This window comes from Neophocaena asiaeorientalis, unplaced genomic scaffold (genome assembly GCF_003031525.2).
Source record: "Neophocaena asiaeorientalis asiaeorientalis breed wild unplaced genomic scaffold, Neophocaena_asiaeorientalis_V1.1 scaffold154, whole genome shotgun sequence".
NCBI classification, from domain to species: domain Eukaryota; kingdom Metazoa; phylum Chordata; class Mammalia; order Artiodactyla; family Phocoenidae; genus Neophocaena; species Neophocaena asiaeorientalis.
The window spans coordinates 1,941,768-1,965,654 of NW_020172982.1; the positions used below are offsets into that span (position 1 = coordinate 1,941,768).

At 45.5% G+C, this 23,887-nt stretch overlaps 1 protein-coding gene across 1 annotated transcript in view; it reads left to right on the forward strand.

The window, feature by feature from the left end:
• The first annotated feature begins 2,083 nt into the window (after positions 1 to 2,083).
• Positions 2,084 to 23,887, forward strand: part of KAT2B (lysine acetyltransferase 2B) — a 70,215-nt gene continuing 48,411 nt past the window's right edge. The window contains exons 1-5 of the mRNA XM_024742029.1: positions 2,084 to 2,146; positions 3,968 to 4,094; positions 10,068 to 10,280; positions 18,424 to 18,569; positions 23,718 to 23,810. Coding sequence (XP_024597797.1) covers positions 2,084 to 2,146; positions 3,968 to 4,094; positions 10,068 to 10,280; positions 18,424 to 18,569; positions 23,718 to 23,810 — 642 coding nt within the window. The remainder of the gene's footprint in view (positions 2,147 to 3,967; positions 4,095 to 10,067; positions 10,281 to 18,423; positions 18,570 to 23,717; positions 23,811 to 23,887) is intronic.

Genomic DNA, 23,887 nt, shown 5'->3' on the forward strand with positions numbered 1-23,887 from the left:
AGTAGTTGTGGCTTGCGGGCTCTAGAGCACAGGCTCAGCAGTTGTGGTGCATGGGCTTAGTTGCTCCGTGGCCTTGGGATCTTCTCGGACCAGGGATCGAAGCCACATCCCCTGCGCTGGCAGGCGGATTCTTAACCACTGTGCCACCAGGGAAGTCCCTTATCTACTCTTTGCCTTCTCCTCCCTGTGCATTCTTCCCACCACCCTGCAAATGCAGAGAGAACCCACCCCATTAGCAGTGTCTTCTGAGCTAATCCAGTCCGCACACTGTGTGAAAAGCAGTGGGGAGGTCCCATCAGACCCAAGCACATACCGAGGGGTTTCTTACCTGTGGACTCAGACCTTTTTTTGTCCAGCCTCTTTTGTCCAGGCTGATGGCTCTTCTCGTAGACGTGGAGTGTATGGGATTGATTCAGAGGACGCTGGCTTCTCAGCTTCCTGTAATGAGGAACTTCATGCTTAACTAGGTCACCGTCTCTCTGAGAATCTGGAGTCACAGATGCTGGCTCTGGTGGGTTTAATTCTGGTCTATACAGAGTTCCTGCCAGTTTTACTTCCTGCCCCGAGCCAGCCTGCCAAAGAAGGAGACTTAGGCTGTGGTTGCTAACCTGCCAAGATGCAAAATCCATCACGTTTGTCAAAAGCTAAAGGGGTTGCTGAGGCAAACTGAGGACAGACTCCCAAGTCACATGATTCCTCAGCGTTCTGAACTTTAGTCCTTATCCAGTTGACCCCAAACCCGAACATAAATCCTCGGCCTTACTAAGTTAGGAAACCCTTGACTAGGCAACTCGGCACATTTATGACAATCCTGTGTTCCCTCGGTGGGCCTCGGTGAAGGTGTTGGCGTTCCTTCCTATCCAGATAGCACAGATTTATTAAGTTCTGGATTGTATTAGGAATTATGGTGTTTCTCCATGTGATAGAATGCATCATTGGTCCTGGACTGGAAGTTAACAGAAGAAGGAAATAGGACGATTTGCTCATGTAATTTAGGGACAGGAAAATGGATAGACCTTTTTTTTTTTTTTTTTTTTTTTGCCTTAGTGATTGCCATTAAAGAAAAAGAAAAAAGCAAGTGGGGATGGTTGACCCTAATGACTAAAGGAAAAAGTGAAAGAGAAAGAAATGAGTTTGGAGACACCCTGCCTCATGTCTTTGCGCTCCATTCCTGTCCCTGCTTCAAGCCTGGAGGATCCTGTTTGAGAGGAAGGGAAGAGATCAAGTAACCAGGCTGAAGTCTTTATCATCGCCCTGGAGGCCTTGTAGGATTCCCCGCCACGTCCACCTTACCTCGCTGTCTGCGGCTCTTTCCTTTGCTTGCCGTGCTCTAGCTGTGCTGGCCTTTGTGTTGAGCAGACCAGGCATGCTCGCCTTTTCGAGCCTGGGGTGCTCTTCCGCCAGGTCCCTAATGGTCAAGCCTTTGGTTGAATGCCACCTTCTCTAAAAGGCCTGGTTGAAATTGCATATTCGATCTCACTGTTCCCCGAACCCCCCTGTATCCATCGCTCCATCTTTCTTTCCGAGCGCCGTCACTCTCTGACATACTGTATGATGTGCTTATTGGTGTTACCCGTTTGCCCTCTCCTGCAGCACCCCAGTGTCAGCTCCTTGACGACAGGCAGGATCTTTCTTCGTTCCCTTCCATACCCAGCAAAAGTACCCGGCCCATGGTAGGCCCTCAGCACACACTGTGGTAGTGAGTGACTCAGTATGCATAGTAGTCTTTGTCTGGCTTAGAATGTAGGTCTCCGAACTCAGGGTTTCTGGCTATCACTGTTTTCTCTTCTTAGGTTTGTCCTGCTCTCCTTAATTAACTTGTTTCGTCATCACTTTTCTTTTTCCAACCAAAGGTCATTTCGGAGAGGGCAGCGGGATCAGACCAAGCGCTCAGAGAAGCTGGGGGCTGTGGGAGTCCCTTCAAGTAGCTCTCCCACGATTAGAAGAGGAGAGGTCCACGGGGGGTGGTGGTCTCCCCCAGCCCTCCGGAGACTGTCGGGCTGCTTTGCGGGGAGCAGGTTCTCATGAGTTTCCCCCTCAAGAACATGGCCTCGGAGACCTTTCCAAGTCTCTAAGGAGGCGGATGGCTCACGGCAGAGAATTTCAGGGCCCGGCTCAGCTTAGTAGCAGAGCAATGAGGGTAACGGTAGGTCCTGCCTAGGTCCTGCCTGGTGCCAGGCCAAACAGAGGAGGGTGACTGGGGCTACTCGTGGGGGGCTGCTCTGTTGGGGTACCTGGTGTAAGGTCCTTCCTCGGGCCCATCCTTCCCCATCCGCGCTGTGATGAAATGTGAGGCGCCATCGGGTTGGGCTTGCCAGGTTCACGGGGCCCCCTGGAGAGGACTTACCATCCAAAGCAGATTTTTCTTCTTCCACCTTGACCCTTCCTGCCTTACCAATTATTTACTCTTTCTTTCTTACTCTCCTATACACGCCTGTACTTCAGAAACTGTTCCTCTCTTGGAGAGTTTTCTGTGTGAGGTCAAGGCAGCAGCCATTCTGGAATTTTCTACAAATCAGACTCCTGTTAACTTCAGCCATCTGGTACACGAGGGGATGGAGGGTGGGGTGGGGGGCAGGATCCAAAGCAGGGAGGAGAGACGTCTGAGGGAACAAAAGATCTAACACGAAGCCCAAGCACAGAAATCTACTGGGATTTGTTTCAAGGCCAGTGCTGTCCGGTGGAAGTGTAATGTGAACCACATGTGTAATTTTAAATGTTCTGGTGGCCACATTAAGAAAAGTAAAAAAGAAACAGGTCAAATGAATTTTAATATCTCTTATTTAACTCCCATGTATCTAAACTACTGACATTTCAACATGTAATGAATATGAAAATTACTGAGACCTTTTTTCCCTCGCGCCCGTCTTCTGACTCTGTGTATTTTAAGCCTACGATGCATTTCAACATGCACGAGCCACATTTCAAGTGTGCGATAGCCACACGTGGCTTGTGACTGCCATATTGGACAGAGCACGTAGAAGGCCCAGAATGAATCTGCCTGTGTCTCATGTGGTTCTGACAATTAATTTTTTGGTTTCCCAGCCACAGCAGATTTGAAGCAGTAAATAAGAGAGGGATGGAGGGGTGAAGGATACACCAGAAGTGGGCAGAATTCTAAGCGGCTCGAGTCATTCAGTGCAAGCCTTCCACATTGCCTTCCAAAACTTACGACCCCTGAATACCCAGCATGGTAGCTTGGTAGCATAGTGGGGAATAATCGATGTCTTTCTATCCTTGTCCTCTGCTTCACAACCCAAGTCATCACTGAAATGCTCAGTCCTATTCGCTGTTCTCTAAGAAGGTGGGGAAGTGTGAAGTGAGTGGAAGAAGTTAAGGAAGATTTCTATCAAGCGTTGCTAAAATAATAGTATTCTAGTACAGGAGGCCTGGGAAATACACAGAGGTAAAAATCCCAGACGACGTGGTGAGCCCTGTCCACTTCTACAGCTGGGGCCCCCCCAAAGGACTTGGAGGACCCTGCACGTGTGGCTTCAACTGCTGTGTCCCTCCTCATGTCCCCAAGATTGCTGACTTCTTCAGTTACGCGGGGCAGAGTTGCAGCTGGAGCCCCAGCTGTGTTGCAGGGACCTCAGGAGTCTGGCTCCTCCCTTTGGGAAGCTTCATGGAGGGACTCCCTTGGAATTGACCCCCCATGGAGGCTCGGGCTTGGGGTGGTGTTACCGAAGTGAAGTGTATGGGACGGTCCTTTTTCTGAGGCAGTACTTGGATTCCAGCCAGCAGAAAAGAAACCCAAACCAAAAACTCAACAAAAAACCCAAAGGCCCAAGTCACACACCTTCTTTGCTTTCTTTCTGTATTCGTTTCTTGTGAATATAGAGAATATTATTAAGTCTGGAGTGGGAAGGGTAGCTGTCATGTGACTAGAGTGTATTATTCGCGTGTAATACATTCAGTCCATGGCTGCCTGTTACATAACGTTGTTTCTCTATTCATTTTTTTTTAGGCTGAGGAATCTTGTAAATGTAATGGCTGGAAAAACCCCAACCCTTCTCCCACTCCCCCCAGAGCCGACCTGCAGCAAATAATTGTCAGTCTGACGGAATCCTGCCGGAGTTGTAGCCATGCCCTCGGTAAGTTCCTAAATCTTCAAGGAGACCAACGATGTCGTCGTTGCCTGCAAGTTCTAACTTACTGAATTCGTGGGTTAACCAGACTTGCACACCTCACCTCCTTAATGAGGCAACAAAAGAGACTCTTTAGCTTCATGAATCTGCTGGGGAGGCTTCACATGGGAGACAAATCCTGCACTGTTTGCATGGATTCCTCATCTGTCTCTTCCCGGGTTTTCCCTAAGAGCTGGTTGACTGGGACGGAGTTGGCGGGGGAGTGAGGGAGACGGGGATTGCCAAATAAGATGAAACGTGGCAGCCAAGCTACTTAGATGAACACGTAACATGTCCTGATTCTGATTCTCATTTTTCTTATTATTTTCTGATTCCCTGAACTTTCTGGGAATGCTTCATTTTATCTTCATATTCTTTAGTTTCCTGTTAGCTCTTTTCTTCCTTGGGGTTGTGCTTGGTAAATATTTACTTGTGTTTTCCCTTTCAACTTTCTTATCTGTCCCTGCAAGATAATCATTGTCAGCCTGGCCATATAGACTCTGCCAGAATTAGTCAACAGGCCTGTGCTAATATGTTCTGTGTCCTGATCCTACTTTTAGGATACAGGTTTTCTTTTTCAATTGTATTTTGTTTGAGTGGGTAAGGTTACTGAGAAATTCGTTTTCCCAAGATATTAAAATTCCAGTTTCCAGGGGATCTGGGACTCCTGTACTTATTTTATTTACTTTTCTGCCTTCAGCTATCTGGTCTCCCAAAGAACGTCTCTGTGTCCAGTTTACTGTCCAGTGTTGCAAGGACGCAGCGCCAGACATTCTCACTAATGTACTTTGGCCTTTTCCATTCTGACCCTTTATAAGGGGGTGGCTCCATTTGTTTATTTATTTTTTTAATTTAAACTTTATTTATTTATTTTTGGCTGTGTCAGGTCTTAGTTGCGGCACACAGGACCTCTCATTGTGGCACAAGGGCTTCTCTCTAGGTGTGGCGCATTGGCTCCAGAGTGCCTGGGCTCTGTAGTTGCAGTGCTCTGTCTTAGTTGCCCTGTGGCATGTGGGATCTTAGTTCCCCGACCAGCAATTGAACCTGCGTCCCCTGCATTAGAAGGTGGATTCTCAACTGCTGGACCACCAGGAAAGTCTCTCTTTATTTAGACTTTCTGTTTTATATTGGAGTATAGTTGATTAACAATGGCATGTTAGTTTCACGTGTACAGCAAAGTGATTCAGTTATACATATACATGTATCTATTCTTTTTCAAATTCTTTTCCCATTTAGGTTGCTACATAATATTGAGCAGAGTTCCCTGTGCTATACAGTGGATCCTTGTTGGTTATCCATTTTAAATATAACGTGGGTACATGTCAATCCCAAACTCCCTAACTATCCCTCTCTCACACCCTTCCCCCCCTGGTAACCATAAGTTCATTCTCTACGTCTGTGAGTCTGTTTCGGTTTTGTAAATAAGTTCATTTGTATCATTTTTTTAAGATTCTGCCTATAAGCGATACCATATGATATTTGTCTTTGTCTGATTTACCTCACTCAGTATGACAATGTCTAGGTCCATCCATGTTGCTACAAATGGCATTATTTCATTCTTTTTTTTATGGCTGAGTAATATTCCATTGTACACATGTGCCACATCTTCTTTATCTGTTCCTCTGTCAATGGGCATTCAGGTTGTTTTCATGTCTTGGCTATTGTGAATAGTGCTGCTGTGAACACTGGGGTGCGTGCAGCCTTTTGGATCATGTTTTTCTCCAGATATATGCCCAGGAGTGGGATTGCAGGGTCATATGGTATGGGTGGCTCCTTTTAACCATCATCTTTCTCTAAAGCTTCCTGCTGATATCAGATGGTGGAGCGTTAACCTGGAGTTAGGTCTAGTCTGTGGGATCTTCCCGGACAGGGGCACGAACCCGTGTCCCCTGCCTCGGCAGGCGGACTCTCAACCACTGCACCACCTGGGAAGCCCAGAGGAATATCTTTGCTTTTAACTCACCTTTTCCACTATCGATCCCTGAGTGATGCCCTTTAGAATTGCCTCAGGAAATATGATGCAGTAGAGAACTCCTTAAACACTGGACTTGAACTGTATTTGGTATTGATTGGGAAATCCTATTATCCTACACCAATTAACATTTAAAAACAGAGTACTTTTTCTTTGTTAGCTGCACAGATTGTCTCCTTTCTGAGCAGGTCAACACACAGGAATGCCCAAAGGCAGAAACAGCCTTTCTCAAAGAAAAGCCAACTTTGTTCCCTTTTATATTTCTTAACAAGCTTTGAAAACAAGTACCCTTATTTGACAGTACATAATCGAGAATGGAAAAAAAGGGTACATATCCTCTGACCTGACAAATCCATGCCAGAAAGTTAACATAAATATAAATTAAGATGTGCCTTCAGATTAAAAGGACAGCTATTATAGCCATATTCATGCTGTTAAAAAAACTAGAAACAATCTAAATATTCCAATGGAGGAGATCCTTGGTTGAATTATGAAAATATATATTATGAAATTCAATATGGCTGTTAACAAAAGATGTGTTTTCCAGCATGGAAAGATATTCTTAATGTATTATTAATGAAAAAAGCAGGTCAGAAAGCAGCTTAATTGGAGGACTAAATGACAAGATCCACCAGCGCAAGTTCAAATCCTTGCTCAACAGCCAGTAGCTGTGAGTTGCGGTATATTATGTAATCAGCCTGGCCCTCCAGGTTTTCAGTTCTGAAATGGAGTTAATAATAGTATTTACCTCATGGGAGCGTCGTGAGGATTAAGTGAATGAATGCCTATCAGAATTTTAGCACAATACCTGGAAGATTAATGTGTTCTTATTACTCTTATTAGGGTTCTTTACTTCAAACAACACATGGGAATTCTGTCCAGTTTGAATGAGAAAACCGTATTCATAAGAAGAGTACTGGTCGCTTCCACAAGCCGGAAACAGAGGGAAACCCGGTATCAGTCAGGTCCTGGGATCCCAGCTGTAGGAATTCATGGGCCTTCTGTCCAGGACCCTGTATGATTCAGGTCCATTAACCTCTGTCCCTGGGAGTATTGGTTCAAGATTTAAATCCTCAGAGGAGGGGCTGATTAGTGTGGTATCTGTCACTCACCCAGCCCTGAGTTTCACCCTGTGAGAACTGCCCGGAAGGTGGTCAGTCCCAAATGCAGGGCTGCTGAGTTGAGAACAGCACCATGAGGATAATCTCATTTCTTTAGGTTAGATAATATTTTAATACATACGAACAGGAGATGATCTGGAAGGACATGTGTTGCATTGCTGACAGTGGTTTTCTCAGGGTATTGGGGTTGTAGGCGTTTTAAAAATATTTTCCCCCTGTCGGTTCCTTTCTCTTCTCTATTCAGTTTGCTTTCTTAGAATTGGGATGTCTGCATATTTTCAAGTGCTCTTGGAATTATTGCCCGAATGCCATAGATTATTTACTGGTCTTAGTGCCGGGGCTCGAGAAAAATTTTTCCTCTTCTAGAAGGAGGATTATGCCTCCTCCCCAAGCCCTTTTCTTAAAGACCCCCCTTTTTTTTTTTTTTTTTTTTTTGGGCCGCAAGGCTTGCGGGATCTTAGTCCCCTGACCAGAGATTCAACCTGGGCCCCCAGCAGTGGGAGCCCGGAGTCCTAACCACTGGACCGCCAGGGAATTCCCTTTAAAAACTTTTTATTGTGGAAACTTCCACATATGCATCAAGGTAGGAAGAATCATTTAATAAACAGCCTTGTATCCATCAGCCAGCTTTAACAATGATTAACATTTGACAATCTCCCTCCCCACTTTTTTTTTTTTTTTTTTTTCCCACACTTTTTTTTTTTTTTTTTTTGCCAGACATCTTTTCTTATTCCTGCACATGACTTCTTAAATATTACCAACAAAGTAGAGGTCAGGGTCTAGGGAATTCTGTCCAGTGTCATGCAAGCTTGAATTCTCAAAAACATTTCGATTTGTGTGTACTGTGCTATTTTCGCAGTTACTATTCTGAGTATGATGAATTTAGATCCTACAATATATGTAGTGTTCTTGGACTTGTCAAAACAAAACACTCAGGCGTATCGATTGAGATGGTGTCTGTTCTGTTGATTTGCTGTTGGGTGTCCTTTGGCTCAGCCATACACGGTCTTTTGACAGTGAGCTCTGGTTTCACGCAGTCTCCTGACAGCGACTTGCATCCCAGGCGTCCTTGGCCTGCCTTAATTTGATACTCTTCTGTGTCTCCTGGGTGTCAAACGCAGGGCTACTGCAGGGCTACTGCAGGGCTGATGGGCTGATTAAATAGAAAGAACATTCGGGCAGGAGTTAGAAACTAACAATTCTAAGCCTGGCTTGGCAGTTTACCAGTCCCCTAACCGCTTTGCTGTTCAGTATCTTCATCCACAGAATGCAATTGTTAGTCTAGACCTACGCTGTCTAATACTATAGCCACTTGCTACATTTGGCTAATGAGCCCTTGAATTGTAGCTGCTCTAGATTGAGATGAGCTGTGGGTGTGAAACACAGGCCAGATTTTGAAAGCTTAGTATGAAAAAGAAGTGAGATATCTCATTAATTTTGATTACATGTTGAAATGATAATATTTTGGATATTTTGGGTTAATAAAATGTATTATTCAAATTAATTTCACCTGTTTCTTATTTCAGCGTTGCTACTGGAAAACTTAAAATTACATGTGTGGCTTGCATTATATATCTATTGGATAGTGCTGGCCTAGAACATTCTACTCCATTCTCTGAAATTATTTGATATTTGGGATTGGTACAAGTACATTCAGCTTATAAAAACTTGGCGAAGGATACTAACATAGTACTTCAGTTGGCCCAAACACGTCTCCTTACTTTAGTATTAATCAACATTTCTTATTTTGGGACTGCTTGTTTAAATAGCAACCTCCTTTTATGACTGGGACAGTAGGAAACACCATTGTGATCAAAACACAATTGGAATTTTTGTTGTCATTTTGGAGTCCATTGCTCTGAACTGTGCCTGAACATACTGATTATTAAATTTGACTGTTGATCATTTTTTGCAGTTTTAGGAAGGTTTCTGATTTTTTTCCCCCTTTTTTTTAAATTTAATTTTTTTAATATTTTTGGCTGCATTGGGTCTTCGTTGCTGTGCGCGGGCTTTCTCTAGTTGCGGCGAGCAGTGGCTACTCTTCGTTGTGGTACGCAGGCTCCGCTTTGCAGTGGCTTCTCTTGTTGCAGAGCACGGGCTCTAGGGGCACGGGTTTCAGTAGTTGCAGCACATGGGCTCAGTAGTTGTGGCTCGCGGGCTCTAGAGCCCAGGCTCAGTAGTTGTGGCGCATGGGCTTAGCTGCTCCGCGGCATGTGGGATCTTCCCGGACCAGGGATCAAACCGGTGTCCCTTGCATTGGCAGGCAGATTCTTAACCACTGTGCCACCAGGGAAGTCCCAGTTTCTGACTATTTTTTAATGTCATCAGTTTTTTTCTGATACACACACATATATTTAAACATCACAGAAGTGGAAATTGGTATATATTCCTATAGTTACCTCTGCTTACCTGCTTATTTATGGTAGAAACTTTCCAAGGAAAGTAAAGACCAGCATTAATAGCTACACCAGAGCTTATTTCTTGAACAGTATGAAGTGTCTTACCAGTATTTTTCTCATGGACTATTGATCCAACATCTCTTCTCTGGCTTTGCCGCATTTGCAAACCCCTTCACCACTTAGTCGTACCTGGTCCCCATTTACGCATGTCCCGGGCAGATGCCAAGTGACAGAAGTATGGGGCCCGGCCAGCACATGGACACAGCTGCCTGGGTCAGGTCTGCATATTCCTCTTGGCTGGGGGGTCCTCTGTTTTTCTACACGGGCTTCAGAGTTGTCAGGACCTGTGAGTCTGGTACAGCCGCAATCAGGGGATAAACCTGGTAGCATTTTTCGTGCTTACCTGACGTAGGTTATTACTTTTCCCTGTGCTCCTCCGGCCACGAAGTCCTGTGGATGTTGTCTGAGTGCACCTCCCGCCAGCTCTGCCTGGATTCAGACTGCTTCTCTGCCTTCTGTGGCCGCATCTGCAGCAGCACCTGGAGGCCCCATCTCCACCTGGCTTCCCAAGAAAGCACTAGCGACCTATATTCTCCTGCTTCAGCCCACTGGGTGGTCTCTTATTCTCAGGATGAAGGCCCACTTCAGCTGAGCGTGCGAGGTGGGTCAGGCCTTTCCTCCTCCTGGATTGCATTTTGGTCCCCGGGCCGCTCCACCTTCTCTGAAGGGTCTGCACACTTTCTCCCACCTCTGCCTTGGATGTGGAGGTGCACAGCACCTGCCATGCCGCTCCTTCTTTCTCTGCTGGGGGAACCCTATTCACCTCCAAGGCCTGACTCCCCCAGCCCTTGGTACAGACAATAAAGGACTTCCTGGAGCTGCAATGCAGTGTTGGTGCTTGTATAACTATAGTTCTCTCTACCCTTATTGTTTTTCTGTACTGGACTGAGATGAAGGACTGACTTTTTCTCTAGTTCCCAATACATTTAGTTCCTTGGGTGTAATTGGATTGTTTCATTAATAGATATCCATTACATTTAGTAATACTAAAGAGACGGCTGGTTGCATTTATTTGCAGAGGAGGTTTCATGGTTTATGATGGGTACCTGCCCTGTGCAACATCATAGCCACCTGTGGCTGCTCGAGTTAAAATGTGCTGCCCTTGGAAAATGCACACCGATTTTGAAGACTTAGTATGAGAAAAGAAGGTAAAATATTTTTAATATTGAGTACATGTTGAAATAATTTAGTATATATTAGGTTAGATAAAATATATTAAAACGAATTTCACCTATTTCTTTTTACCTTTTTTTTGTGGTACCCGGGCCTCTCACTGTTGTGGCCTCTACCGTTGCAGAGCACAGGCTCCGGACGCGCAGGCTCAGCGGCCATGGCTCACGGGCCCAGCCGCTCCGCGGCATGTGGGATCTTCCCAGACTGGGGCACAGAACCCGTGTCCCCTGCATCGGCAGGCGGACTCTCAACCACTGCGCCACCAGGGAAAGCTCTCTTTTTACCTTTTTTAAAGTGGTTACTAGGGACTTCCCTCGTGGTCCAGTGGTTAGGACTCCGTGCGTCCACTCCCAGGGGCCCAGGTTCAATCCCTAGTCGGGGAGAAAAGATCCCATAAGCGGTGTGGAGCGGCCAAAAGAAATTAAAAAATATAAAATAAGTGTTTCTTGACCATCTATTATAAGAAAAAATAAAGTGGTTACTAGGGTATTTGAAAGTCCCCCTGCGCCCCCATGCCCTGGACACTGTGGGCAACAGCGCTCAGCAGAAGGGAGCTTTTCCCACAGGTCAAGGGTTGGCCATTCTTGGGTAATTATATTGATGCTTTGTACCAGGCTCTTGGAAGACAATTTGAAATGAAAGTAGGGTCCTTTTACATCTGATTATCAAATTCTAGATGGAAGAATGATTTTTTAAAAAAACTATTTATTTGAAAATAATTTCAAACTTACAGAAAAGTCATGATGAGAATAGTAACAAGGAGCATCCCATGTATCTTTTGCCCAGATTTACCTATTGGTAACATTTTGCCCTATTTGCTTTGTCATTTGCTCTCATATGTATGTTTGCGTGTGCGTGCGTGTGCACACACACACAGATACACACACAGACTGATATCATATATACGAGTCTGTGTGTGTGTGTGTGTATTTGTATGTATTATACTTTTTTCCTGGACCATATGAGAATAAGTTGCATTTACATCCTGTTTTTTTCCTCTTAAATACATAGTATGTATTTTCTAAATTTAAGGATTTTTTTTTTCTTTAAATTTTTAATTTTTTTGGCCACACCGCACTGCATGCAAGATCTTAGTTCCCCGGCCGGGGATCAAACCTGGACCACAGCAGTGAAAGCGCCGAGTCCCAACCACAGGACCGCCAGGGAATTCCCAGATATTCTTTTATATAACCTCTGTTTAGTTACCAACTTCAGGAAATATTAACATTAATGTAATACTTAATCTACTGCTTGTATTTCAGTTTTATAGTTGACCCCAAAATGTCTTTGCAAGCGTATTTTCCTCTCCATTAAGCACCCAGTCTAGAACTACATATGTATTTAGTTGTCATGTGAACGGAAAACAGTGAGTCTTCTCACACCCAGCACTTGCGGAAGGCTTCTGACACCAGATGTGCAGGTTTTTCCACACCGAGCAGTTCTCCAGCTCTCTGGGTGTCCTGCGACTTAACTGGATTCTGCTACGATCTGCCTGTAGTTAGCACAGACCCCACAGGGTAAGGGCTCAGATGCCGATCCCAAGCTCAGGTCCTAACCCGTGCTTCTGACTGATCGGCTGTGTATCAGAGGTTCCTACGGCCCCCTCCTCGAGTTGGATAACTTTCTAGAGTGGCTCAGAGTTCTCAGGAAAACAGTTTACTTACTAGATTTCTGGCTTTCTATAAAAAGGATGCAAGTCAGAAACAGCCAGATGGAAGAGATGCACAGAGCAGGGTGGGGTGGAAGGAGCCCAAAGCTCCTCTGCTGTGTCCAAGCGAGCTGCCCTCCCAGCACCTCCAGGCTTCAGCTACTGGAACCTTCACATGCCCTTCAGTTAGGGGTTTTAACGGAGGTCTTGTTTACATAGGCATAGTGATTGATTAGTGATTAGCTCAGCCTCCAGACCCCCTTCTCTCCTGGGGAGGTGGAGGGGGCTGGCTGAGTTCCAACCTTCTCAACACGGGTTTGGTTCCCCTGGCAACCAATCCCCATCAGTAGGGGCTTTCCAAAAGCCCATTCACAGAAGCTCAGGTGTGGTCGAAAGGGACATGTTAGGAATAACAACAGACACTCGTTTCACCTTTACTTATGAAATTCCAAGAGATTTGGAAAGTTTACTAGGAAACTGTGCTAGGAAAGGAGACAAAGACCAAATATATGTTTCTTCATATAAATCACAACATCACAGCCAGCCTCTTTAGTCTTCTCCGACATGGAACGGTTCCTCTGCCTTTTTTTTTTTCTTTTTTTTGGTCTTTTATGATATTGATGTTTCAGTGGAGGAATGTTTTAAATGTTGAGAACAAACCTGTCGAAGAACTAGGAGAAAATACATTTTTGTCATCTTTTGGTTCTATGGGAAAGACCTTTGCAAGCAAGACCTTAAAGAAATGCCAGACATAGATTTGACTTTCTGAAAAATGTAAAATTCCTATATAACCAAACCACAACCTAACAAACAAAAACCCCAGTGAAATTCAGGAGGATAGACAGAAAGCTCTTTCAAGCAATTAGAAAAAGACCCACATCCTAAAAAAGCAGGCAGAGGGCGTGAATAGGTAGTGCACAAAAGAACAAATACAAATGGCCAGTAACATGAAAAACAAACAACTCCAAGGGCGTTCCAGCGAATGCAAATCAAAACAGTGGGGGACCCTGATTAATTTTCAAAAGACTGATGAAATGACGGAGCATGATTCTTCACTGTTGGCAAGCGTGGGGAAAGGGGTATTCTAGCACACTGCTGATAGGATGCACATGGATGCAAACTTTATTGGGAGGATGCATTAGGGAACATGTATCAAAGCTTTCAATGGCATTGACTCAGTGTTATGGGTTCTGTGGCCGATTAACTGCTATAGATTTGTACATTGTAGTTTACAGATATTTATTATTATTATTTTTTGCGGTACGCGGGCCTCTCGCTGTTGTGGCCTCTCCCGTTGTGGAGCACAGGCTCCGGACGCGCAGGCTCAGCGGCCATGGCTCACGGGCCCAGCCGCTCCGCGGCATGTGGGATCTTCCCGGACCGGGGCTGGAACCCACGTCCCCTGCATCGGCAGGCGGGCTCTCAACCACTGTGCCACCAGGGAAGTCCGATTTTTATTTTTTTAATATATGCCTCCAGGCTTGTAAATAATAGAGGCATATCTCTTCAAGAAAATATGCTTTTGGTTCATCGAAGGGAGCTTATTTGCATCAAAAAGGTTTCTTTGGAAAACATTAATAGGTTTTTTTTTTTTTTTCAATAATAAGTGGCTCTTTTTAGTTAAATACGAGTTCAGTAAGTAGTTTCGCTTTACGGTTAGAGTGAAGTGTATCTGGGTGTTGGCATGACGTGGTGTTGACTGGGGGGGCTATCTAATTCTGCTCAGCAGCCCCCAGGAGTCAGGAGACGTCTCTGGATTTGGTGGAGATGGGGTTGATGAGGACAGTGGGGCTTTAGGGAGACTCCCATGGCAGTAGAGCAGTCTGGGGGTTGTTTTGTGCCGTGGGCTTGAGATCCCAGTGATCACAGAGGTAGGGGTGGGAAAGCTTAGCTGCGTCCATCCGGTGGTGGCACTGGTTGGGGGAAGAAGGACAGTGAAGGAGTGCCAGGTTCCTTGGCAAGAGGGAGTTGCTGTTTTGAGGATGGCCTTGAGGATTTTAATCCTGGAGTCAAGTTTGCCAGGATGGTGGTGCACTGGTTGTTGGGATGGCGAGGTGGTGAGGTAGGGTGTGGGGATGGATGATTCGGGTTGCAGGAGACGTTAGCTGGTGATGTGGATTTGATGAGAGGGAAAAGCTGAGTGCTAGATGCTCAGAGACTGAAAAGGAGTGTTGGTGAAAGGGGCCCATGCTTGGAGAGTCTGTGAACGGGCAGGTGCAGACGACTACACATTGATGCAGTGTGGTTGTATCTGCCCGTGCCGGCTTTCTCACTACACGGAAGCTTCTCTTTCATGGCAACTTGTCCAGAGCTGCTTTTTTCCTTCTCAAGTAGATGGCCCACTCCCTCTGTTTTCATCTAATCTTCCCCCCACCCCACCCCATCATTCATTCTAGGAAGCTTAACCCTTTTCATGCACTGTCATCCTTCTGCCTCAGTATAGCTCCCTTCACCTCCCGACCCACCCTTCCTTTATTCTTGGAGGAAGATTCCTACCCTCTCGGCTGTGAGGAACACCCCCATTTGTCCAGCACAGCCTCGCCCTTCCTCCCTCTGGGAACCTGCAGCTTCCTTTCCATTTTCCCATATCTCCAGCTCTAGTCCGCTGTACTTGGGGTCACACACAGAGCTTGGAGGAGAGATTATGGATTTCCTTATGCACAGAATCAGAAGGAAATGGACCTCCTCAGGTCTCATGTCTTAAGCATTTTAAGTTTCATCTAGTCTCTTCAGAATATCGTGGTTTTCAAACCATGCAGCTTAGAGCCCCAACAAGGGGAGGGGATGCTGGGCCCCACCCACCTCCCACTCCATTTTGAAAATTGGAGCTTCCAACCTCTGTTTCAACCTCTGTTTAGACAGAGCAACTCTTTCTAAATTCTGATTAAGGATTTATCTGGGCAAAGCGTTTGTGGCTTAAAGAAAGTGAACCACTGGTTTCAAAAGTGAATCATGGCGTATATTTCTACGAGTTAAAGCCACTATATGTTAGCACCTTAATTAGACTGTTTCATATTTTGGAGAACCTGAAGGCATTTATATTATATTGGAGACTGATTGCTTTCATAACTTGTCACTGGAAAGAGATTAAAACATTACAAGACCAAAACAGTCTTAAATAAAATTGTTTCTGTAAATAAGTGACATAAAAATTTTGACCTACTTGTCAGAATAAGGCCTGTCTCCCAAAGGCTTCAGACTAACCTCAAAGAAAATTTTGCATTCCCGAGAAAACAAGATGACCCAGCCAATGTTCTACCTAAAAGGGCATCTATTAGAAAGTGATGAAGCCACATATTGTAGAGCCAAGTAGAAAGTAATAGATTTGAATACTGACGTTCGTGTGTACATAATGTAGTAATATAGTGTTGGCGTTGTCAAGTTGAGATGTATCTGTGGATGTATCTATGGTACCCAAGGCAGACCTCACCAGATTTCCTTCCTCCCCTCTTCCCTGTTAGAAACGCTGTCTAGAGGTGCACACCCGTGCACACGTAGGTGTGTGCACACCTGCGCTCATCGCCAGTGGCCCGTGACTTGGGCCCTTCCCTCTGCCTTTCCATTGCTTTTCTGCGTTAGAAAGGAATGAAAGGTGGGTGGCCTCTGCCCCTCCAACTTGAATCCCTTGGCTTCCTCATGGACGCGTGGAAGGCCCACCCTCTTGGTATGTAATCCTCTTACCTCTCTGAAAATGCTTTTGATCGGATGTCTTCGTTTGAGCTCCCACAGGCGCAGAGTCAAAGACAAGGATCTGAGTGCAAGTCCTAGTTTATTTGGGATGGAGGTAGGGGAGTGGGAAAGCGAGACCAGGAGGAGAAGGTGGCCGATACGGGTGCATTATTAAGCCAGTTCCCGCTGTGGGCAACAGGTGGGTAATTCTGTGGGGAAGACGTGAGAGCTGGTCTGGAGCACTTAGCTCAGAGTTCTTCCCCCCGAGGGGCGAGGCAACTGGGGTCTTTATACGCTAACTTGAAGGCTGCTCTTGAGGGGCGTGTAGGTGGCAGAGCAGATTCTGGTGACAGGAGGGAATAGAGCTGCTGGCAGTTGGAGGCCAGGAGATGTGCTCTGAGGTGGTAAGGGAAGGGGATCTGGGTGGGGTACCAGCTGCGTTCTCTATCCCAGACTTCGGACTGGGCTTCATGGTTTGGTCTCTGGAGTAGCCTGACCCATGCTTGATACCTGGATTGTTCCTCGAGAATCTTCAGTTCCAACTCCCTTTAAAAAGGCAAGGAAAAGCCTACCCTTCTCCATGGTTTAATCTTTCCTTAGAAGTCATCTCAAGCGCTTCTAGGTCCAAGCATTTTCAGTCAACATACCTGAAATGGATCGCTCTTGAAGGGCAGTGCCTATTGGCACAGTGAACATAGTGATTAGTTCTGGGGACACAGACCTGAGAGCCACGGTCCCGCCCAAGGTGCTCCTGGGCTCCTGGTTGGGTACTGGATGGCTTACCTAGAGAGAGTCCCTTTCAAGTGAAAGGGGCTTGAAGTGAATCACCTAATCATCCAAAAAATATGTGTGTGGGTGCTTCAGAATTTGGGTCAAACATCCTTTGCTTTCAGACCCCAGCTCTGCCTTGTTGGCCAATTGACATTGGAGGAAACAGCATTCAGTCTCTGTGAGCCTCAGTTTCCTCAACCGTAAAATGGGGCTACTCATCCCTACTTCATAGGATTATTTTGAGGATAAAACATGTTCATCTTGAAAAATGGGCTGGATTTGGGAAGAAGAGAGGACAGGGGTGTGGGAGGGGAGGAGGGTGATGGATATGCCACTTAATGATAGTGAGACAACAGAATAAAGGTAGGAAAGGTGGGTTTGGAGCGTGACCGTGCAGGACGTTGAACCTCAAACTCGGGCCTTGGGGCTTTGCTGCAGAGATAGTGAGGTTTCACTGCATCTCAGGAGGGCTGAGGAAAAGGGCCTTCATTCAGTTTTTACTGATACTCTTTTTTGGTCTTTCCTGATATATGATATTCTTGGCCACCAGAACTGTTCACAGGACTTAGAGCTAAACCTTTAGGGAGCCTGGTTTTGGGGTCCTTCTGAACCCGCAGTCCTCAAATCCTGGATCCAGCCTGTAGGACCACAGGACCCTCTTGGCACGATGAAAATCGGCTTATTTGGAAACATATAAGAATTTAACACCGTCATACCCAGACTTGGTGCCAACAAGTTCCACATCTTAAAACCGTACATTAGCCGCTTGTCATTTTCAGTGTTGGAGGGGGAGGCTCGTGCTTAACAAGGTGGTGGTCTCTTACAATTATAAGTAGATTTTGTGTGAAGATATCAGTCTTATGGGGGTTCAGAAAGTTCCTCTATTGACAGTGCAGTCTGATGGGTTGACATTCCAGAAGGTTCCTGGGAGAGGATGTTCTATTTTATTATTTTTATTTTTAAAATTTATTTATTTTTGGCTGTGTTGGCTCTTTGTTGCTGCGCGTGGGCTTTCTCTCTGGTTGTGGCCAGCAGGGGCTACTCTTCGTTGTGGTGCATGGGCTTCTCATCGCGGTGGCTTCTCTTGTTGTGGAGCACGGGCTCTAGGTGCGCAGGCTTCAGTAGTTGTGGCACGCAGGCTCAGTAGTTGTGGCACACGGGCTTAGTTGCTCCGTGGCATGTGGGATCTTCCCGGACCAGGGCTCGAATCCATGTCCCCTGCATTGGCAGGAAGATTCTTAACCACTTTGCCACCCAGGAAGTCCAATTTTTATTTTATTTTATTTTTATTTTTTGGCTGCACCACTCGGCTTGTGGGATCTTAGTTCCCCAGCCAGGGATCAAACTCGGGCCCTCTGCAGTGAAAGCACGGAGTCCTAACCACTGGACCGCCAGAGAATTCCCAAATGTTCCATTTTAAAATGGAGACTGTTAGTGGTTTCCATCTACTTCTCACCTGTGTTCCTTTGATCTTTCTCTTAAGCCGCTCACGTTTCCCACCTGGAGAATGTGTCAGAGGAAGAAGTGAACAGACTCCTGGGAATCGTGTTGGATGTGGAATATCTCTTTACCTGTGTCCACAAGGAAGAAGATGCAGATACCAAACAAGTATATTTCTACCTATTCAAGGTGAGACTTCCACATTTTGAAGGGCTTTTCTTCTTTCTCTCACTGTTCAAATATGCTCATTATCAATGGGCCAGGTCACGTGGGAACGCTTTCAGCTTAGGTATGTCTTCTGGCCCTCGGGTTTGCAGAAGCATGTGTTTCTCCATGAGGGACTCTTTAAAATGACCCACCGTACTTTGAGCACATCACTCTCCTCGAGAGCCTTCCTACTTGTACACAGAGTTGAATATCTTTATGTGCTTATAGATTTCTTTCCATTGCCTATCCATCCATCCAACAAGGACTTAGCAAATACCTGCTCTATGCATGGCGCTCGTATAGGCATGAGAGATAGATCAGTGGGCAAAACAAAGTCCTTGCCCTCATGGAGTTTACATTTCAGTAAGAGAGGCAGACAATCAACAAGTCAACAGTATGTTTGCAGGTGGTGTTAAGTGCTGTCAAGAGAGACAAAGCAGGGTAAGTGGCATCAGAACGGCAGGGATGCCGGGGGGCTGCGGCGACCTGGTGCTAAGGAAGAGCAGTTAGGAAAGGTCTGTCTGCGATGACAGTTGAGCAGAAACCACAGCGGGGGCATGAGAGCCATCCCTGAAAAGGGCCGGGGAAGCGCCTTCCAGGCAGGGGCGTGTAGACCATGTTACGAGTGAGCTGGACGTGACCCCTCAGCATGGTGAGGCCCAGGCGGCAGGGGGAGGCAGGAGAAGTGGCTGGAGGGATGCTGCTAAGACCTCGACTCTTCAAGGGGAGGAATCAAGAATTTCCAGATTTGTTTTGGCGTCTTACCGCTGTTCTCTGTGCCTGTTGACACCAGTCACCTAGCACTGCTGCCACTCCCCGCCTCTGCCTCTTCATGGCTCTGCCTCAGCTCCATTGGGTCCCAAGCCCCTCCTTTCCCACTGATATGGGTCTCCCCACGCTGGTGATGGTGATCAAGACTGACAGACTGGGGAGGGAAACCGGGGGTGGGAAAGTGGAGAGAGGAAATTCAGGTTGCCAAAAATAGATTCACAAAGGAGGCCGACAGAAGGAATAATTTAAAAAGCCCCAGAACCTGCTACTGAGGGCACTGTTGATTATGTTGTATTGTGTAACCCTTATAAGGATCTCTAAAAACAAAAACAAAACCCCAAACACTCCCCTTCCCCTCGGGGCTTACAGCCAGGAAAAGTTTGCCTCTCCTAATGAGGGCTGGGCTTCATTTTGTATGACAAGGAGAGATCCATTTTCCTTTGAGTTTCCTCTTTTGCTTTGGCTGCTAGGAATCTCAGGGCAAATTTTTTTTTTTTTGCGGTATGGGGGCCTCTCACTGTTGTGGCCTCTCCCATTGCGGAGCACAGGCTCCGGACGTGCAGGCTCAGCGGCCATGGCTCATGGGCCCCGCCGCTCCGCGGCACGTGGGATCTTCCCGGACCGGGTCACGAACCTGCGTCCCCTGCATCGGCAGGCAGACTGTCAACCACTGCGCCACCAGGGAAGCCCTCAGGGCAAATTTTATACCCAATTCTTAGAATGTTGGTGAGGGCAGAGGGGTCTGAATTTACTTGAAATATGTAATTTTCCCTTTCCCCCTTTTATTAACTTTTGTTTTTTATTGTACTACTGGGGTTTTGGGGGTCGATGGGGGACAGGAGTGGGAGAGGGAATTCTATTTTCAACTTTTGGAGTCACGTGGGGCTGTTAACACTAAAACGGTAAATGTTGGGGCAGGGTGTAGGGGGAGGGAGGAGAAGGCAAGGGAGAGAGACCACAGCCATTAGCAGGCGCCAGGCTGCTTCAGGTGACAACTTGTTGACATGACCGTGAGGCCTGAGTCATCTGGACTGAACCCTGGCAGGTTCATACTGTTTAGAGCTTCTTTGGAAAAAGGCCTTAGTTGAAGGAAAACAACGTCTGCATGACTGCAGCTATTATTTGTCTTGGAACTCAGCTCCCTGGCGGGCGGTTCCTCACCGCCCTGCTGGAAGGGAAGGTTTCCATCCTGTCGGCCTCCTCTAGGTTCTGTTTATAACCAACCAACAGGCCAGAAAACACTGCTCCGCTTTGAAGTGTGTTTTCTCTCTCCCTTTCTTACCTCTCTCATCTTTAGCCATGCAAATATCTTTGCTCTTGAGAACAAAATCCAAAATATTCAGCATTCTCCCCTCTCCTCCCCCAAAGTCATTCTTGGGGCAAATAAGTTATAAATCATCCGTTTCTTAGTTTTGGAAGAGGAGTTCCTGTGTCTCTTATGTCTCCATAATTAAATTAAAATGGTATTGTGCATTTTAGTAGCATTTTGGAAGCTTCTTCTGCCTTAGAGGTTGAAAATGAACTCGGTGAAAAGCTGCTTCCTGAAGCTCATTTTATCCTAGTGTTTGTCAGCGTGGTTCTGGAGCTCAGCTATAGCTGGGTCCCAATCCTGGCTTCAGCACTTAGTGAATGTGACCTCAGGCAAGTCGCGTTTCCTTATCTATAGACAATGATAGCACCTACTTCAAGAGGTTGTTAGGAGCATTAATGAGGTAATACGGATAAAGAACCAGGGAGAGTGCCTGGCAAAAGTCAGGAAGCAAATGCTTGCTGCTATTATTAAAGTCTTCGTATACGCCTATTTATCCCAGCTTCATCCTTTTGTAGATGAAGAAGCGGAGATTCGACACCTCCCCAGTTCATCCGTCTACCTCCAAATTGAAACCCTCAGTGGGTCAAGTTCCCAAATGGTCTTACTTTAACTGGACAAAAACGTAGGCAGCCAGAATTATTTGTATCTAAATTTGATAATCAGTCTTTTTGTATCCTTAGAAACACATACAACAACTTATCATTTGGCACCTTTATTTTTGTAAAGATGGGCATGATACATTGATAAGATCAGCAAATACTACATATGAGTAATTTATATGGCACCTCTAGAAGGAAATGAGGCCCTTATAAGACCCAGCTCAGGGGGCATACAGGGTGTTCTTCAACCTTGGGGGTTCGTCTGTTTCCACTAACTCCTGGGAGAAAGTTTGCAATGTTTTGTTTCTATTGAAAAGGCAATCAGTGGAGAAAGGAGAGAAAGATGTAAATAATGTGTAATAAATAAATACATATGTAATAAATACATGAATAAATGAGTGAGTGAATGAATGAATGCATGGTCGTATATCATAACTGGCCCATGTGTAAAGGTTACTGAAGGTTCAAGCAAAGGTTGAAGGTGAAGAATTTCAAGATCAAATTTATTTTCAAACTAGGTCTTAACGAGTGGTTCCGCGTTCTTTTTACTCTCTGATATTTGCTCTTTGAGGGCTTTAAATTCCAATGGCAGGGATTAAGAGCGACGTTTTTGTTTTATGGGCGTTGAGATGCCAGAACACTTGGCCCGCATTCTGTGGATGGAGAGGAAATGAAAAAAGACCTCAACAGTGAAAGTTGCCAATTGAGAGCCCTGCGGAATTCCTTCCGGAAGAGCCTGGGCCCTGGATTATGTGTGCGACCCACAGCCGTCCCACACAGCCCCTGCGCACACAGTGGACCTCGGCCTTTCAGGGGTTTAAGTCAGGCCATCCAACACCTGCAGTGGCCTGGATGGGCGTGTGCAGAGGGTGCAGTGTCCACCAGCCTCTGGGTCAGCAGAAGGCACGAACAGAGTGGGGAAGGGCGAGTGAGCAGGAAAGGTGTGGCGCTGCTGTGTGCTCCCGGCTGCCCAGAACATGAAAAGTGTTTAGCTTCTCCCAGCTCTGGTTATGGGCGTGAAGGCAAATTGCGTTACCTGGTAGTCACCCGTGTTGTTGACCTAAGGATTTACTAACATGTAATTAAGATAAATAGAATATGGTAGCTTCCCTTTGAAGGCTGTGTGTGTGTGTGTGTGGGTGGGTGTGTGTGTGGGTGGGTGTGTGGTGTGAGATACTGTGTATTTCAGAGAAAAGCCTAAGCTTAAAATGTCTCAAAATAAGATGTTAAAATGAATTCCCTGGTGGTCCAGTGGAATTCATGCCACTGCAGGGGGCGCGGATTTAATCCCTGGTCAGGGAACTAAGATTTTTCTTTAGCACGTCACGATTGCAGCGTGCATGCAGAAGGCACCACCAAAAACAAAAAGACAAAAACAAACAAACAAAAAAGAATGCTAAATTTGTTACTCTTACGTATTACCTTTAATCCACATCTTGGTTGATTAAATATCTTAGGAAAAAAATAACATCAAAGTTTCAATGGGGCTTCTAACCTCCAACTGATACAGCCTCAACTGTACTGAGCCCTTAAACTCCCTCCAAGGCTGACCTCCTACCTCACCTTCCTGCAAATGCTTTTCCATCCTCTTGTTTTGTTTCATGTTTGTCCTCCCTTCCAGACTCAGTTTATACCCTTGCTCTTCTGTGACATCTTCCCTCGGTAAGGCAGACTTCTGAGCGCTCATCCTCTGGGCTTTATACTGCACTTACTGCCTTTGCAACTTATTTGGAATTTCTCTTCTGCCAACCTTTTTTTTTTTTTTTTTTCCTTTTGTATGTGGGAAGACAGCATGGTATGGTATGGCCTGGCCCAGCTCCATTATGTGGCCTCTTTTTTTTTTTTTTAAGGTTTTGTAATACCTTTATGATATTATTAGTATTAAGCAAGACAACATTATTAATATTATTTAGAAATATCGTTAAGACCTAAATTCTGATAAACAAAAAGAGGAAGAGTTGACACATTAAGTAAATTAAAATAAAAAAAAATTATAGAGACCATAAATAAAGCTAAAAGGCAAACAACAGAATGGGAGAAAATATTTGTAATCTTTTTTCTTTTTCAATTGGGGTGTAGTTGTTTTACAATGTTGTATTAATTTCCACTGTACAGCGAAGTGAAGTAGAGTTCCCTGGGCTATATAGCAAGTTCTCATTAGTAGTTCTCATTAGTAATCTGTTTTATACATATTAGTGTATATATGTTAATCCCAATCTCCCAATTCATTCCATCCCCCTTTTCCCCCCTTGGTGTCCATAAGTTTGTTCTCTACATCTGTGTCTCTATTTCTGCCTTGCAAACCAGTTCATCTGTACCATTTTTCTAGATTAATGTGGCCTTTTTTTCCCAGCAAGATTGTAAGCTTGGAGAGTCCATAGTGTCTCTCTCTCTGTGTGTGTGTGTACGTGTGTGACACTGATTTTTTTTTTAATGATTTCCTTACAGCTCTTGAGAAAGTCTATTTTACAAAGAGGAAAACCTGTGGTTGAAGGCTCTTTGGAGAAGAAACCCCCATTTGAGAAACCTAGCATTGAACAGGTAAAGAGATACAAGAGAAGCCCCTTTCTTAGTGCTTTAAGGCTGAACAAACGTTCTCATTTTCATCCTCATTGCTG